This window comes from Typha angustifolia, chromosome 2 (genome assembly GCF_048772165.1).
Source record: "Typha angustifolia cultivar Huaian chromosome 2, ASM4877216v1, whole genome shotgun sequence".
In the NCBI taxonomy this organism is placed as follows: Eukaryota; Viridiplantae; Streptophyta; class Magnoliopsida; order Poales; family Typhaceae; genus Typha; species Typha angustifolia.
Window position 1 is genome coordinate 7,940,003 of NC_133240.1, and position 15,232 is coordinate 7,955,234.

General features: G+C 39.5%; 3 protein-coding genes across 3 annotated transcripts; all 3 read left to right on the top strand.

The window, feature by feature from the left end:
* The first annotated feature begins 647 nt into the window (after positions 1-647).
* Positions 648-3,020, top strand: LOC140772119 (uncharacterized). Its single transcript, XM_073114029.1, has 3 exons — positions 648-820; positions 2,400-2,507; positions 2,599-3,020. Exons 1-3 carry the CDS (start codon positions 758-760, stop codon positions 2,821-2,823), a joined length of 396 nt encoding a protein of 131 aa, XP_072970130.1. The 5' UTR covers positions 648-757; the 3' UTR covers positions 2,824-3,020.
* A 1,115-nt stretch (positions 3,021-4,135) lies between these two features.
* LOC140772112 (calcium-dependent protein kinase 26-like) lies at positions 4,136-10,219 on the top strand. The gene is made up of 7 exons (XM_073114017.1): positions 4,136-5,068; positions 5,904-6,047; positions 6,120-6,272; positions 6,844-6,959; positions 7,970-8,137; positions 8,861-9,085; positions 9,846-10,219. Exons 1-7 carry the CDS (start codon positions 4,393-4,395, stop codon positions 9,966-9,968), a joined length of 1,605 nt encoding a protein of 534 aa, XP_072970118.1. The 5' UTR covers positions 4,136-4,392; the 3' UTR covers positions 9,969-10,219.
* A 679-nt stretch (positions 10,220-10,898) lies between these two features.
* LOC140772102 (protein PLASTID MOVEMENT IMPAIRED 1) lies at positions 10,899-13,752 on the top strand. The gene has a single exon (XM_073114005.1). The coding sequence runs from the start codon at positions 11,024-11,026 to the stop codon at positions 13,538-13,540; it is 2,517 nt and encodes an 838-aa protein (XP_072970106.1). The 5' UTR covers positions 10,899-11,023; the 3' UTR covers positions 13,541-13,752.
* The last annotated feature ends 1,480 nt before the right edge of the window (positions 13,753-15,232 follow it).

The following is a 15,232-nucleotide window of genomic DNA, read 5'->3' on the forward strand; positions in this document are numbered from 1 at the left end:
CATAAGTATAGGGATTAGTTTACGACTTTTTAAAGTACATAGAGTAAAATATTTTTAGGCATAAGTATAAAGAGATAAAATATATTTAATCCTATTTTAGTTGATGTCTACCATATTTGACATTATAACCTAATACACCTAAAATTATATATATCTTAAATTATTATTGTTGTAGACCACCAAACAATTTACCAAATAGCTTTCCAAGTGACATGAGCGGCTAAAACTTAGAATAAAAGAAATTAGACATACCTTCTAATTTTTCTTGAACTTGGGCTTCTATCCATATTAATATTACTGTCAAAGTGGTCAAAGTTAACCAATGGGATAATCTGACATAATAATTATCGAGATCTTTAAAATGAGTCTAATACTAAATTATTTTATATTTTTTAATAATATTTTGTGTAATATAATTTTGATATATTTAATTAAAAAATTAGTAACTTAAAATTATTTAAATAGATGAGAGTTTTCTAACTATATTATTTTTTATTAAAAAATAATAACATTAAGAAGACATATTAAGTTATATTAAATAAATAAATAATAAAAATTATTAATTAAATAATAAATATAAAGTCACGGGCTTTTGCAAACTATTCATCAATCGTCCGGTGATTCCATTATAACCATAACGATCTCGTAACATTTGAGGGACGTCTTAGAGAAAGCGTAGCATCGCAGTTGAAAAGACTCGAAGAACCCTCGGTCTCGCGTGGGATTGCAAGGACGAAGGCCGAGAGGAAGAAGGAAAATGGCGGACGAAGTAAAACCCGATACCCAGCTATTCCAGCTCTTATCCACTCTCCTCGAACAGGTAGTCTCCCTCTCTACCCTTGGATTTCTTCGATTTGCTCGGATATCTTATTCCACGATCCCTTTCTTGATCTATGCACGACTTTGAGATAAAGCTTATTTTTCTAGGGATCGATCGGTAGACGAAGCGGAATAGCTTCGTAATAGCCGATCCGTCACCTACCGATTTTATGTTGTGCGTACAAAAGATAAGATCTTTAATTGGCAATTGGTAGTTTAATGTACTAGAGGGAGCAATATGGTATCTCTTATAGGTTGGAATATGATAGGATTACGGGATGGTGGTTGAGATTGGCTGAGATCCTTTGTAAGGAAACATGAGGAAAGAGATGTTAGGCTCAATTTATTGGAAAAGAGAGAATGGACATCTTTAAGGGCCTTATTTGTTATTATAGATTGGGAACCAGAAAGGGGGGAAAATTATAGGATTGCTCAACTAGAATTACTTTAGCTCACAAGAAAATGCTCAAGGATATAATTCGACATCGATGCATCAGGCATGGTTATGTCTGGGATTATCGTAGTGCTTAGATTTCTCTCTGTGCAAGCAAGTCGAGCAGTCAAAGCAATCGAAGGCAAATATGCTGTTGAAAGGGAAAAGAAAAAGAAAGGAAATTGCGGCAGTCGAGATGTTTCGGATTTGAGAATGACAATTAAATTAGTCAGTTGTTCCACGAGGACAGCATGTAATATCTTTGAAGTTTCCTTTATTTGTTCAAATTTGTTATGCCGTATTTCCTTTGGATGTTACTGACATTAGCATAATCTAAGTCGAGGGTGTCAAAGAGAATTAGTATATCTACAATTTAATGAACTGTATTCTTTTGATGATAGATATGCTTAGCTTGTACTACCTTGTGAAATTGAACACAATCCTAATTTATTTGCCATCGAGCTACTCCTTTTTAATTTGTCATCACATCCCTATGAGAATGCTACTCTAGCTTTGTGATTTACCTCCGAATATTCTTATCTATGTTTTGCATGTACACTGGCTGGGGAAAAATTGTCGATGAATTTCAAAGTTTTGCAATCAGGTCATTTATTTAGAAGGATCTGCTCAACACTGTCTTGAATCTTGATGGTCAGCAATTATGTGAAAAATGAATGTGACACTTAGTTCTATAGAGCCTTAGAAAGTTAAGAGTAATTGGCCTATTCGAAGGCTTGAATTTGTTTGAATTGCACTTTTCACAGATCATTATGTTCTATTGAAAGGAAAAAATATTGGAAGCTATATAGTCAATTTCTGATTTCTCATCATATCTCAGTAACTGTAGTAAAAATATTGTCATAATGCAGAGTAATTTGATGTTTATAGTTAGTATCCTGTACTTCTTATTTATATCCAGAAAGCTCAATGACTATCCTACCACCACAGGGACCAACCCAACCTCTTCCTTTCCCTTTTAACCCTCTATGATACTTCCCTTTTAGCATGATAAGTTGATAACCATTATTCAAAGACTGATTTCTGATCAGATATTGGATTCCTGACCATGATGGTTTGGGCATTTATTCGGTTTGATGGGTGAGTTAAAAGAAAAAAGAATTTTGAATTCCACCAATGAAATGTGCAGGTGGAATCATTGAGCAACCAAGAAGAGGTAGAATTGCGTGCCAAAATAGAAGCACTGGGCTTAGAAGTAGCCAAGGTGCCATCCAAGTCATCAAAGCCTCTTAATGAGGTATGGTGAGATTTTATAATTGTTATCTTAATCTTCCTTTCTAGCTTGCATTGCATCCTCATTAGGTCCACTTCATGCTCAATGCATGTAGCTCGAAATAGCTGCAGAGTTGGACAAGTTGTCAGCGAAGCTCGATGATGTTGACAAGATGATATCTTCAACCATGGCTGCCGACCCACAAGTACAGTCTCTTTTGAGCAGCACCGCTGATGTCTGGCTGCCTGTCATCACTGCCGATGCTGATGAAAGACGGGGTTTTGGGGGAACAACCAGTGAGATCAGCCATGAGGAGCAAGACGATGCACCGAGTCACTGAGTTAATAATTCATAGCGCTCAGTTCCTCCTACCAAGCTTCTTCGTCTTTGGAACTTTTATTAGGCGAACATCAATTATATACATCCAGATGTATAACATGCAACTCAGGACATCCGACTCATTTCTTGTATAATTTGATTTTTTTCCCCATTATAAAAAATAAAGATGATGCTCCATATAAAGGGCTTGGATTTGGATGAGTTCCAATATAGTTGGCTCTGTTTTGCATAAAATTTTCCTTCCCGAGTTTGTAGCACATTCCTACAATGGTTTTTAAATAGTTCTTGTTGATAATTTAATCGAACTTATTATTTTGAAAAAAAATAGTTATATTTGTGGACATTGATCATTAAATACGCTGCAATACCATTAGAAATGATGTCCTGAATGGATTCCTAACAGATATAAGATATTATTGAGAAAATTAGCTCTCCCAAACTTTCTTTTTAGCACCTAATATACTTTAAAAACTTAAATATAGAACTAGATATGTTTTATCACGTCAGTAAAATAGTTGATCAGATCAATAACTTATATGAAAATTTTAAAAACTGGTACGAAATATAACTTATATAAACATTTCTCTTATAAAAGTTAGTAATATATTTTCATAATTTTTAAAAATTTATATAAGTAATCAATCCGATCAGCAACTTATATTCGGTAATTATCATTTCACTCAGCACAAGTTCCAAGGCAAATTAGACATATAATAAGAAGGTATGACAGACTTAAAATTGTCAAAAACTAAATATTTTTATCCTTTTAAATTCTTCGGACTATTCTGGGGTCAATTACTCCTACGAGTCAAACGATGGAAGGCTTCCAAAAGTCCACTAGAAATGAGGATTGTACGTGGAAATTCCTGCAGTCCGAGCTGCACATGATATGCTGTCCCTTAGCGAGTTGCACGATATCGCGTATGATCATTGATTGTGATTGGTTAAAGACTCAAAGCATGAATCCTGATCCACTAATTTCTCTCTCTCCATATATATATATATATATGTCTAAGTAAAAATTTATCCATTTGATTACGGAATAAAAAAATATAATAAATATATCAATTATGAGGGATGAAAATAAAACTTTATATCTCTTATCCTGTTTTAAAGATATATAGGATAAGGAAATCGTGATAAAGATAGTGATCACGACTCGCTCAACACTACTATGATAACAATATTTGGCTATATACTGGATACATGCTTAACGATCGAAGTAAACTAACTAAATAGTTGGTGCGAAATTTAGCAACCTTTATATATTTTGAGCTTGTGTGGAGAATTAGTCTTCCTCCGCGTTAAGGCCACGAATTGGAGACAATCCTGTCACGTCGATCCCCAACGAGGGAAATGGCTAAATTAAGACCCCGAGATGAGCATTGTCAACAAGCTGGTCAGCACTCTCCCCCTCTCTTTCCTCCCCACCTCCCCTCCCAGAAGGCAAAACCAATCCATAACCAATGTCATCTCTCTTCAAACTTGATTCTTCTCACACCCATTTCGTCGAACATTTGATGCTCTCCTTTGCTGGCCACCACAATGCCCTCCCCTTGATCTCCCTTTCATGGGCAACTCGTGCCGCGGAGCCCTGACCAACAGCTGCAGCACCAACAATCGAAACTACTTCCACTCCTCCTCTTCCTCCTCATCTTCCTCCTCCGGCATCGATCTCCCCGCCGCCGACGAGCCGCCGCGTCCTCTCTCCGCGCCAATGAGGAACCCCCGCCTCACCGCCTCGGTCCTCGGCCACGTCACGCCTGCCCTTCGTGACCTCTACGTCCTCGGCTGCAAGCTCGGCCAGGGCCAGTTCGGGACCACATACCTCTGCACCGAGATAGCCACTGGCGCCAACTTCGCGTGCAAGTCCATCGCCAAGCGCAAGCTCTTGTCGCAGGAGGACGTCGACGACGTCCGCCGCGAGATCCAGGTCATGCACCACCTCAGCGGCCACAAGAACGTCGTCACCATTAAGGGCGCGTACGAGGACCAGCTCTGCGTTCACATCGTGATGGAGTTGTGCGAGGGAGGTGAGCTCTTCGATCGGATCATAGAGAGGGGTTATTTTACCGAGCAGAAGGCAGCCGACCTCACGAGAATTATTGTCGGGGTGGTGGAAGCGTGCCATTCGCTCGGGGTGATGCATCGGGATCTCAAGCCGGAGAACTTCTTGTTGGCGAACAAGGATGATGATTCATCGCTCAAGGCGATCGACTTCGGGCTCTCTGTTTTCTTCAAGCCAGGTATGATTGTTGAAATGGAAGAAAGGTGCCATTTCGAGCGTTGATTGTTGTGTGTTTTTATGCTTTTCAAATTTTGGATCGATCTTATTGTTAAGATTATTTCTTAAGAGTCTAGAAATTTTATTTAAGGTTGAAACCCATGACATTTTTTAATGTGTATGTTTAACATTGTTCTGTTAATATATAGGTAATAACAGTACGAAGAAAGGATTTGGTATTAACTTGGGTTGTTTTATGTTTCCTGAGGAAAGAGTCTATTCTCTTGAATCCAACTTATATAAAATGCTGGAGTATGTTTCAGTGGTAGCTTCTGAAAACTGCTTTTCTTTTCGTTCAATGTAAAGAGATGATAAGACAAACAATAAAGTTGTTTGCATAGCATATATTTACTGGTTGCAAGTTTGTAAATTGTAACTATTATACTCTTTTCTTCTCCTCTAAACACCACTGTGCTTATGTCTGGGTTTAGTTGCTAATGAAGTGACAAATGCTTTGCCATCCTTCCTATTTTGCTCCTCCATCCAAATTGTGACACATATTATGCCATGCAAATTGTTTCCTTCTCAATTAGAAGAAATATATACTATTTTTCATTTTTCTTTCCTAGTAGATGTATGAAAACTAAGGATTTTCAGAAGGAAGCTTTTAGCTCTTGCATATTCAATGATGCAAATGATGTTTTCTACTTTCTTGCTGAGTAATAACTCTTGTTTTCCTCTTACTTATGATTTCCTTGACTTTTACTAGATAGAGGTCTTAATGCACCTTTCTTCACACAGTTTTACTTTTTGCTACTAATTTTCTTTGAATTGTTCAAATTTTTTTGCAACTTCAGGGCAGATCTTTACAGATGTGGTAGGCAGCCCTTATTATGTTGCTCCAGAGGTACTGTGCAAGCACTATGGACCAGAAGCTGATGTTTGGACAGCCGGTGTTATTCTTTATATATTGTTGAGCGGTGTGCCACCTTTCTGGGCTGGTACTGTTTAACTTCTCCCTCCTTACTGCAGATTAGCTGCCATATTTTTACTGATCTTTCTCTATTATTCAGAGACACAACAAGGAATATTTGATGCAGTTCTGAAGGGAGTAATAGATTTTGACTCAGAACCTTGGCCTGCGATCTCTGAGAGTGCAAAAGATCTGATCAGAAAAATGCTCCGCTCGCGTCCTTGTGACCGCTTGACTGCCCATGAAGTACTGTGTATGTCCTCCACTAGTTTGATTGCATTAATACTACCTCTTTGTTGCTATTAGATTAAGCAAAAAAATTGCATGAAAAGGCTTAATCGCCTTGTGGAACTGGTGTCTCATAGTTGTCTTTTATGATTCGAAGTTATAGTATGTGCCATAGGAATTCTTTTCCTTTTAAATATTTTTAGCCCTCTGTCTGTCTTCATATCAATACGACCTTTCATGTGAAAATTAGTTGCAGCCAACTAGTTTGCATGCCGGATAAAGGAAAACATTTAAGGCCTTAGATTCACTAGCAGGTGGTCAAGTCCAAGGTACTCCTCTGATTGCAAAGATTGAAGAAGCATCTAGCATCTACGGATATGAGACAAACTAGAAGTAGCTTTACAAATTTGTGTCAATTTAGGAATTGATTACTTGTATAAAGTATAAACCTTACTGTTCTTAGCATAAAGCAAATTAAGCCATATGAAATATGAATACTCAATTCTGTATGCATTGCATCTCATTAAATGTTGAAGGTCTGTACTTGCAAAACATCATTTAAATAAAATTGTATATCTTTCTTTTCCTATGCTCAGGTCATCCTTGGATCTGTGAAAATGGAGTTGCTCCTGATCGGGCACTGGATCCAGCAGTACTCTCTCGCCTTAAACAGTTCTCGGCAATGAACAAGTTGAAGAAGATGGCTCTGCGAGTAAGTGACTGTTAAGTTAACTCCTGAGATTCTTAAGCTTTCCTCCCGATAAGAAGGAACAAATTATTTCCCGAAGAGAGATTTTCTCTATTATTTGCAGAAATTTTCTGCGGAAAGGGTCATGGCATGCATTACAGTAGGTTACCAAACAAGAAAGTGACAAGTGCTAGTTTAGATAGGGTTGCCATCGAAATTATTGTTAGTATGTCCACATTTATGCTGATTATCTTTGATTGATTTCCTTATTAATGTATATACTACACAAATCTCTCATTCGGCTTTGTATCTATTCCAGCTAATATCTGATTGCTAACATTAAAGTCCCTCTAATTTCTTTTCCTCTGATATTATGCTAACGCATTTAACGAACATCTGATCGAAATTTTACATTACATATATATTTCGCTGCAGAAGTTTTGCATGTGTGAGAGGGGTTGGACATGCAAACATGTATGTTGGCAAACAATGCATTCATGCTAGAGATGCTGCATTATTTCTTTGTAGTGCAAGTCACACTTATATTTTTGTGCAAAGCATCACTTTAGCTCTATATTTGTGGTGTTTTATGTAGCCAAATTGCCACAGTTCCGTATTTATCTGTGGGATTAACAATCTGATACTAGCAAACAACTGCAGTGTAGAATCTGTGTAGCCATGTGCACAAACAATTATAATCTCTAGGACTCACCCGATCATTTGTAATCTATAGTGTCACTGTCCTGTTTAGACGTGTTAGCGAGGAAAAATGGAGCTTGTTTAGTTGTTTCTATGTCTCCCTTTTCCAACCAGCTTACATAAATGGAGATAGTTATATATTGTAGTTTAAAAATAATAACCGGAGGGAATCTTCATCTTATGTCAGTCTTATGAGTTATGATTTACATACTCGTGCTTGCATTTTATATTGCAGGATATTCACTTGACTGCAGATTTTGCTTTAAGTTTAGACTACTTCACTAAAGACCTTATAAAATTTTGTTCTTTTTATGCTTACTTCTATATCACGTTAGGTGATAGCTGAGAGTCTTTCAGAGGAGGAAATTGCTGGATTAAAGGAAATGTTCAAGGCGATGGACACTGATAACAGTGGCGCAATAACTTTCGATGAGCTGAAAGAAGGTCTGAGAAGATATGGTTCTACTCTGAAGGAATCAGAAATTCGTGATCTTATGGATGCGGTAAGTGACACGAATCGGACAATGTCTTTAGGACCATTTTCATTTGATTAAAGAAAGAAGAAAAAAAATGGCACAAATGAGCACAGTATGAAGTATACTACTTAAATGGGAGCACATTATTTGCAGATTATTCTGGTTTATGTTTCTATTAATCATCTTAGTTGCATAGCTTTCTAATTGCCTCTGCAAGACGAATTTTCATTAAGTACTATGAAATATGAATAGGAAAATTCTGTATCTATGTGTGCAAGTAAAGTTGGTAATCTGAATTAAGAGAATACTATTGAACTCATTTAACATAACCCCTATAATTATCGACCAATATAGATTTTAGTAATATATGAAGCATGTTAAGAAGAATAATGATTTTTCTATGCTATAAATCATATTGTACGAAGGAGAATACCACCTTTACATTATTGAAAGGGTCTACCTTAACAGCTGATTTAGCACTGAATTATTTAATAAGAATATGAAAAATACACATTGTTGCAGTAAGAATGATTGTATTTCATCAAAATAGTTTCAGTTCTTAAATTTATTAACTCTAATATGACTATACAATCCTATAGTTTGTTCTAAAGTGTTACAGGATTGTATGTGCATCTTCTCAATTTGCTGTGGAAACTGGAAAGTATCTTGCTTTTGTTAATTTCATGATTACAACTGTAAGAGGCATGTATTCCGTCACTGAATTTGTCTGATACTTGGAATGCATATTAGGCTGACATAGACAATAGCGGCACCATTGACTATGGAGAGTTCATTGCTGCAACGGTACATCTTAACAAGCTTGAACGAGAAGAACATTTGGCAGCGGCATTTTCCTATTTTGATAAGGATGGAAGTGGTTATATAACAGTGGACGAGCTTCAGCAAGCTTGTAAAGACCATAACATGACTGATGTACTTATTGATGATATCATCAAAGAAGTTGATCAGGACAATGTAAGTAGCTTAATTTTATCAGCATTTTAGCATGAATCACTTGATCTAAAATTTCATGTTATTTACGGGAAAAGGTTGTAATCGTGCATATCAAGGGTGCATCCTAGTAGATACATGTTTTTATCTGGAAAGGCATGCAAACTGCTCTGACAACCTCATATAGGAGCCATGAAAGATGATTTTTTTTTTCATATCACATATACTGTGGCTAATCACTTGCTTTATGGTAAATTGTACATCAGATTAGATTGATAATATATCAAAAAAATTAAGGATGCCAAAAGAGCATTTTGTTTCAGAAATAAAATTTTATTCAATAATGCAAGTATCAATACAGAAGAACATTCTAAAAGATTATCAATATAGAAGAAACTATTAAATGGGTGTTCACATATTTCATTCATTTCTTTCTAATAACCAAGTTAATGTTTCATAAGCTACTTAACATTATTTGTAAGTTTAGGACATGTAACCATGTTAACTTTTGCTTAGTTCTTTAAAATGATGATACTAATAGCTTATCAACTTTTTGCCTTGTTAAATAGGCTTCTGAATCTCCTCTAATTTCCCGGTTTCACCAAGCACTGAGTTTCCTTGTTAGGGTTCACTAAGTGATCTATTTGCTGACTGATGCTCTCAACTTCATATAATGCTTTGACTGATCGTCACTTTGCCTACTTAGAGATATTGTTAGCCAAAGAATGCTTAACATATTTCATTTCACTCACTGGAATTAATAGATTTTGCTTCCATCTGGTAGGATGGTCGTATTGACTATGGCGAGTTTGTTGCTATGATGCAAAAGGGCAATCTAGGGCTCGGAAGACTAACCATGAGGAATGGTTTGAATATCAGCATGCAGGATGCTCCACAGGCTCACTGATACCAAGCCAACATACATGCTTTATTATAAAATAAGCTCTTTTCTGTAACTTTTGTTTCCTACCACTTTTGTTGTACAATTGCGAGATGATGGTAGAATATTAGCAGCGGAGAAGTTCATGACGTGAGAGAGTTATCGTGTACAAAATTTTGTTCTGAATCGATAACATATATACTTGGCGGTTGAAATATTTTTGAGTTTTTATTATAAATTAAGAGTCGAAGGTCAAAAACTTTCAGCTTATATTATTTGATTTCTGGAAATATCCTCTTTCACTTCGTATCTTGTGATTGTTTATTCGTTATCTTATCTGAGGCTTCTATGAGTCAAAATTAGTTAAGAAAATTTTGAATATTACTGAGGGAAACTGAATTTTATCCCTCCTAGTTAGGCTTAAATATATTCACATTTCTAATGGTTTTATTTGCACCATTTTAGTCATTATGGTTATATTCAAACTATTATTTTTTAATAAAACTTTTCAACATATTAAAAATAATATCGATAGGCTTCAATAAATATATTAAACATATGTGTTTTCAACTTGAACTTATAGAACCGAGAATTTAAATTTAAATATAATTATAAAGTGGTAAAGTAAATTTTGGCCAGAATAGGAGGTAAAATATAATAACTTCACCGATACTCTAATTTACCCTACCGAATGCATTATCGATTGGAATCTATTATCCGCACTGCGTTCCTCTCGTAGTAAAAAAAACACGTGGGATATCTCCTACCCGTACATTACTCAATCGTCCGCTTCGTCGACCGTTTACTTTTCAAATGGAAGTTAGGATCAACGGTACTTTTTAACTCCCTTTCGCGCGCCAAACAAATGAACAACAGCCATAAGTTCCTTATAGATAACACCAAAATTTCCACCTCCATTTGTTGCTCCAAATCCATCCAACAAGTCCATATCCTTCTCCCATGGCATTTCCTGAGCCATAAACCCCTCAATCATCCCCAACTCCCTTATCCTACTCCGTAACACCCTAGCATCATCATCACCACCACCACCACACAACCACAAGCATACCTCTCACTCTCCCATGGCGGACAACTCCGGTCGCCGGGACTCCAACACCCAGATCCTCCAAGAGCTCGACGCGTTGACCCACTCGCTCTTCCAAGCCCACACAGCTCGCCGCACCTCACTCGCCATCCCACCCTCAGCCCACGATGCCGCCGCCGGTGGACAAGAAGCATCGCGGTCCGAGAGCCGGCCCCGGTCGCGTCGCATGTCCATGTCCCCGTGGCGCTCCCGCCCCAAATTCGAAGCTAACGACGCTGACGACGCCGCGCCAAAGAACCAGAACCCGGGCGTGGCAGTGGTGGGAGCAGCCGCGGCTGCTGGTGGGGGGGAGAAGAAGGGGATATGGAATTGGAAGCCGATGCGCGCGTTGTCGCACATCCGGATGCAGCGCGTCGGCTGCCTCTTCTCTGTAGAAGTCGTCGCCATCCAACGCCTCCCGGCGTCGATGAACGGGCTCCGCCTCGCCGTCGCCATCCGGAAGAAGGAGACAAAGGACGGCGCCGTGCAGACGATGCCGGCGAGGGTCCTGCAAGGCTCTGCCGACTTCGAGGAGACCCTCTTCCTCCGCTGCCACGTGTACTGCACCGGTGGCAGCGCCGGAAAACCATTAAAAATCGAACCCCGCCCGTTCTTAATCTCCGCGATCGCCATCGACGCCCCCGAGCTCGACTTCGGGAGGAGCACAGTGGATCTGAGCCTCCTTGTTAAAGACTCCATGGAGAAGAACTTGGAAGGATCGCGAGTTCGCCAGTGGGATTCCACTTTCGGTCTCTTAGGCAAAGCTAAGGGAGGAGAGCTCGTTCTCAAATTAGGGTTTCAGATCATGGAGGACGGCGGAGTTGGGATCTACAACAACCAGGGTGAATCGGGGAAATCGAGCTTTAAAGCGAGGAAGCAATCCAAGACCTCGTTTAGCGTCACCAGCCCGCGAGTAACCCGATCCGAGCCGTCTTCCACCCCGACCAAAGACTTGTCGACGGTGGATTTGAGGGGCATCGACGACTTTAGTCTCGACGATACGGCGGCGGATAAGAAGCCGGAGCCGGAGCCGGATTTGAAGGACGACTTGGAGATCCCCGAGTTCGAAGTCGTCGATAAGGGGATCGAGATCCAAGAAGAGAAGGGAAAGGATGGGGAAGAGGAAAAGGAGGAGAAAGAAGGAGAAGTCGAAGAAGTGAAGTCGGTGTCGAGCGAGGTGGTTAAAGAAGTCGTCACCGATGGCGCGCAGTTCAATCGGTTAACGGAGCTGGACGCCATCGCCCAGCAAATCAAGGCCCTTGAATCCATCATGATAGGTGACAATCGCGATGCTGTTAAGCAAACATTTGAAGGCGACGAGATGCAAAGGTTGGACGCGGAGGAAGAGACGGTGACTAAAGAATTCCTTCAGATGCTGGAGTTGGATGACGGAGATCAAATGTTCGATGAAATGCCTGATCGAGCTTATTCTCAGAAATCTGGAGGAAAAGCAGGGTTTGTGTCTGACACTGGAATTTACATTTCAGACCTCGGGAAAGGACTCGGCCCTGTAGTGCAGACACGGGATGGCGGCTACTTAGCCGCCATGAACCCCTTCGACGTGGAAGTCGCAAGAAAACAGACCCCAAAGCTCGCAATGCAGCTCTCGAAGCCGTTCATTCTCGGGGACCAGAGGCTGTCAGGTGGGTTAGAGCTGTTTCAGAAATTGGCCTCTGTAGGATCGGAGGAATTGAGTTCGAAGTTGAATGCATTGATAGCCATGGATGAGCTTTTGGGGAAGACAGCCGAGCAGATTGCGTTCGAAGGCATGGCAACGGCAATCATAGGCGGAAGGAGCAAGGAAGGCGCAAGCTCCATGGCAGCGAAGTCTGTCACAGTTCTTAAGACCATGGCGGCTGCGATGAGCGAGGGCAGGAGAGAGAGGATTGCGACGGGGATCTGGAGCGTGAGGGAGGAGCCAGTGCCAGCGGAGGACATCTTAGCCTTGTCCTTGCAGAAAATTGAGGCACTGGCATTGGAAGCTCTAAAGGTTCAGGCGGACATGGCCGACGAACAAGCTCCGTTCGACGTATCTCCGCTCATCGGCAAATTAGACACTCAGCATCCATTGGAGTCCACCATACCGCCCGAAGATTGGGCGAATTCTTGCATTACAGCTGATGCCATAACATTTTTGGTTGTAATTCAGCTTAGGGATCCATTTCGGCGCTATGAGACGGTAGGGGCTCCTTCCATTGCTATAATTCAAGCAGGAAAAGTCGACGATGGCGGAGATGGTGGAGAAGGTAGGTTCAAGGTGGCGAGCTTGCACGTCGGAGGACTAAAGCTAAGGCCGGGGTTGCGACGAAGTTTTTGGGATGGAGAGAAGCAGAGACTCACTGCAATGCAGTGGCTGGTGGCATATGGATTAGGCAAAGCAGGGAAAAAGAGCAGAGCAGTGCAAGCAAAGGGTGGACAGGAAGTGCTATGGAGTATGTCCTCCAGAGTGATGGCAGATATGTGGCTGAAGGCAATGAGGAATCCAGACGTGAAGTTCCCTGATGAGCAGCTATAGTAGACTACGGCCATCAAGCATCTCTTTGGTAGTCTCTCTCATTTTTATCATGTGTGTTAATATTATTCGAGAATGTTAATTGTAATAAGGAAATTAGTTTTATTGCTTGCAATGTGCTAGGATTGGTTTATATATGTTGTAAACTTTTTTTTGTTGTTGAAGTAATGTTGTAAACTTGTTCAAGAAATAATACATTTCCGGATTAATAATACAATTAGATGTAGTGCCCTGCAAGAAGAGTTGATCAAGTTGTCTAATATAGTTATAAAAAATGGCTGATCCTGACCCAATTGTCTAATCTAATTATTGAAAAGGACTGATCCCATTATTGGGCTAGCCTATAGGGTCTTACATATAAAGAGAAAAAAAGAGTCACCAATTCTACAACACTAGTTCAATTTCCATATCTGCATCCTAACTTGGAAATGCAAGTTTCACTTATATTGAAAGGACACAACTTTTTTTGACTAAAGACCTCATTATCCTTAGATAATAGTGACATATATACATTTTCAGCAGCACACCATAACTATTATATAACATAAGTTCAGAATACCAACTACCAAGATGACATATATTTGTAGCATATGTTCACCATCATACACACTTTATACAAAGTAGACCACCTCTTTTAACATCTCAGTTAAACTTGCAACTTTTACCATCAGAAAGGCCACATGCTTGAAGAACCCTCAGCATCAGGATTATAAGTGAAGTGGCCTTCATTGGGTACAGTTGATGCTTGATTTGGGGGTTGGAATAAATCACCTCCAGGAGTAGACATTATGCTTGGACAAGTTGAGTGAGGTAAGGTTGATGAATTGAACTGGTAGAGGTTATCTACATTGGGGATATCTTGATCAGGTACCTTGGGCTGTATCAAGTCATATAAGCTCTTCCTATTCTCCTGGGACGAGTCATCGTCGATGTTCCTGATGTCGTGGATGCTCGGTCGACGCTTTTCCTTGTACACCAGTTGCCTGTTGAAGTATTTCTGGGCATGGCTGGCCACTTGAGTTGCACTTCTGGTAATGACAAAGTTCCTGGCTATGTTCCTCCAATCACCTTTCCCATGTACATGCAAGCCAACGAGGAATAACCTAAAGAATAGGCAAATGAACATGATCATGTGAATAATATGAGTAATGGTATTAGTTCACAAGTTATTCAGATACATAACAGTTCCTCTTTTTAGACAAGATTATATATGTGAATAGAGAAAAATCTAAACCTACAAATGCCAAACATCAATAAAGCAAGTGGAAAGCATCACTACTATTAGTATATGTCAGTGAATATCTATCTATTGATCTCACTCACTAATTATTCAACCAGACAGGTTAAGTACTCCATCCACACTCTTATATATCCATAAGATGGAAGAATTGCAGAGATGTTTGACTCACTAATTTCAGCCTAGAAATGTACACCTTGTTCATTCACTTTACTGAGTGTGGATCATTTAGGTGTCTCTAGTATATCTTACATTGCATGTATGAGACTGAGTATCGTATACTACTCACCTTGGCAGGAGTCTGGTACACTAGGATGCCCTTTAAACAGTTTCCATATGAAGAAGCAAAATAGATAACTTATATGGACCTGATAAGTTCAGGTATTTCTAGAGAATGCTTTCAATATATTATGCATGTCATATACTTCTCATTCTCATCCAATGTTCAATTCGAGACG

Coding starts and splice junctions, on each gene's coding strand:
- LOC140772119 (XM_073114029.1), top strand. CDS start 758: ATGGCGGACGAAGTAAAACCCGATACCCAGCTATTCCAGCTCTTATCC. Junction 821..2,399: donor TATCCACTCTCCTCGAACAG/GTAGTCTCCCTC, acceptor TGAAATGTGCAG/GTGGAATCATTGAGCAACCA. Junction 2,508..2,598: donor CATCAAAGCCTCTTAATGAG/GTATGGTGAGAT, acceptor CAATGCATGTAG/CTCGAAATAGCTGCAGAGTT.
- LOC140772102 (XM_073114005.1), top strand. CDS start 11,024: ATGGCGGACAACTCCGGTCGCCGGGACTCCAACACCCAGATCCTCCAA.
- LOC140772112 (XM_073114017.1), top strand. CDS start 4,393: ATGGGCAACTCGTGCCGCGGAGCCCTGACCAACAGCTGCAGCACCAAC. Junction 6,960..7,969: donor TGAAGAAGATGGCTCTGCGA/GTAAGTGACTGT, acceptor ATATCACGTTAG/GTGATAGCTGAGAGTCTTTC. Junction 9,086..9,845: donor AAGAAGTTGATCAGGACAAT/GTAAGTAGCTTA, acceptor TCCATCTGGTAG/GATGGTCGTATTGACTATGG.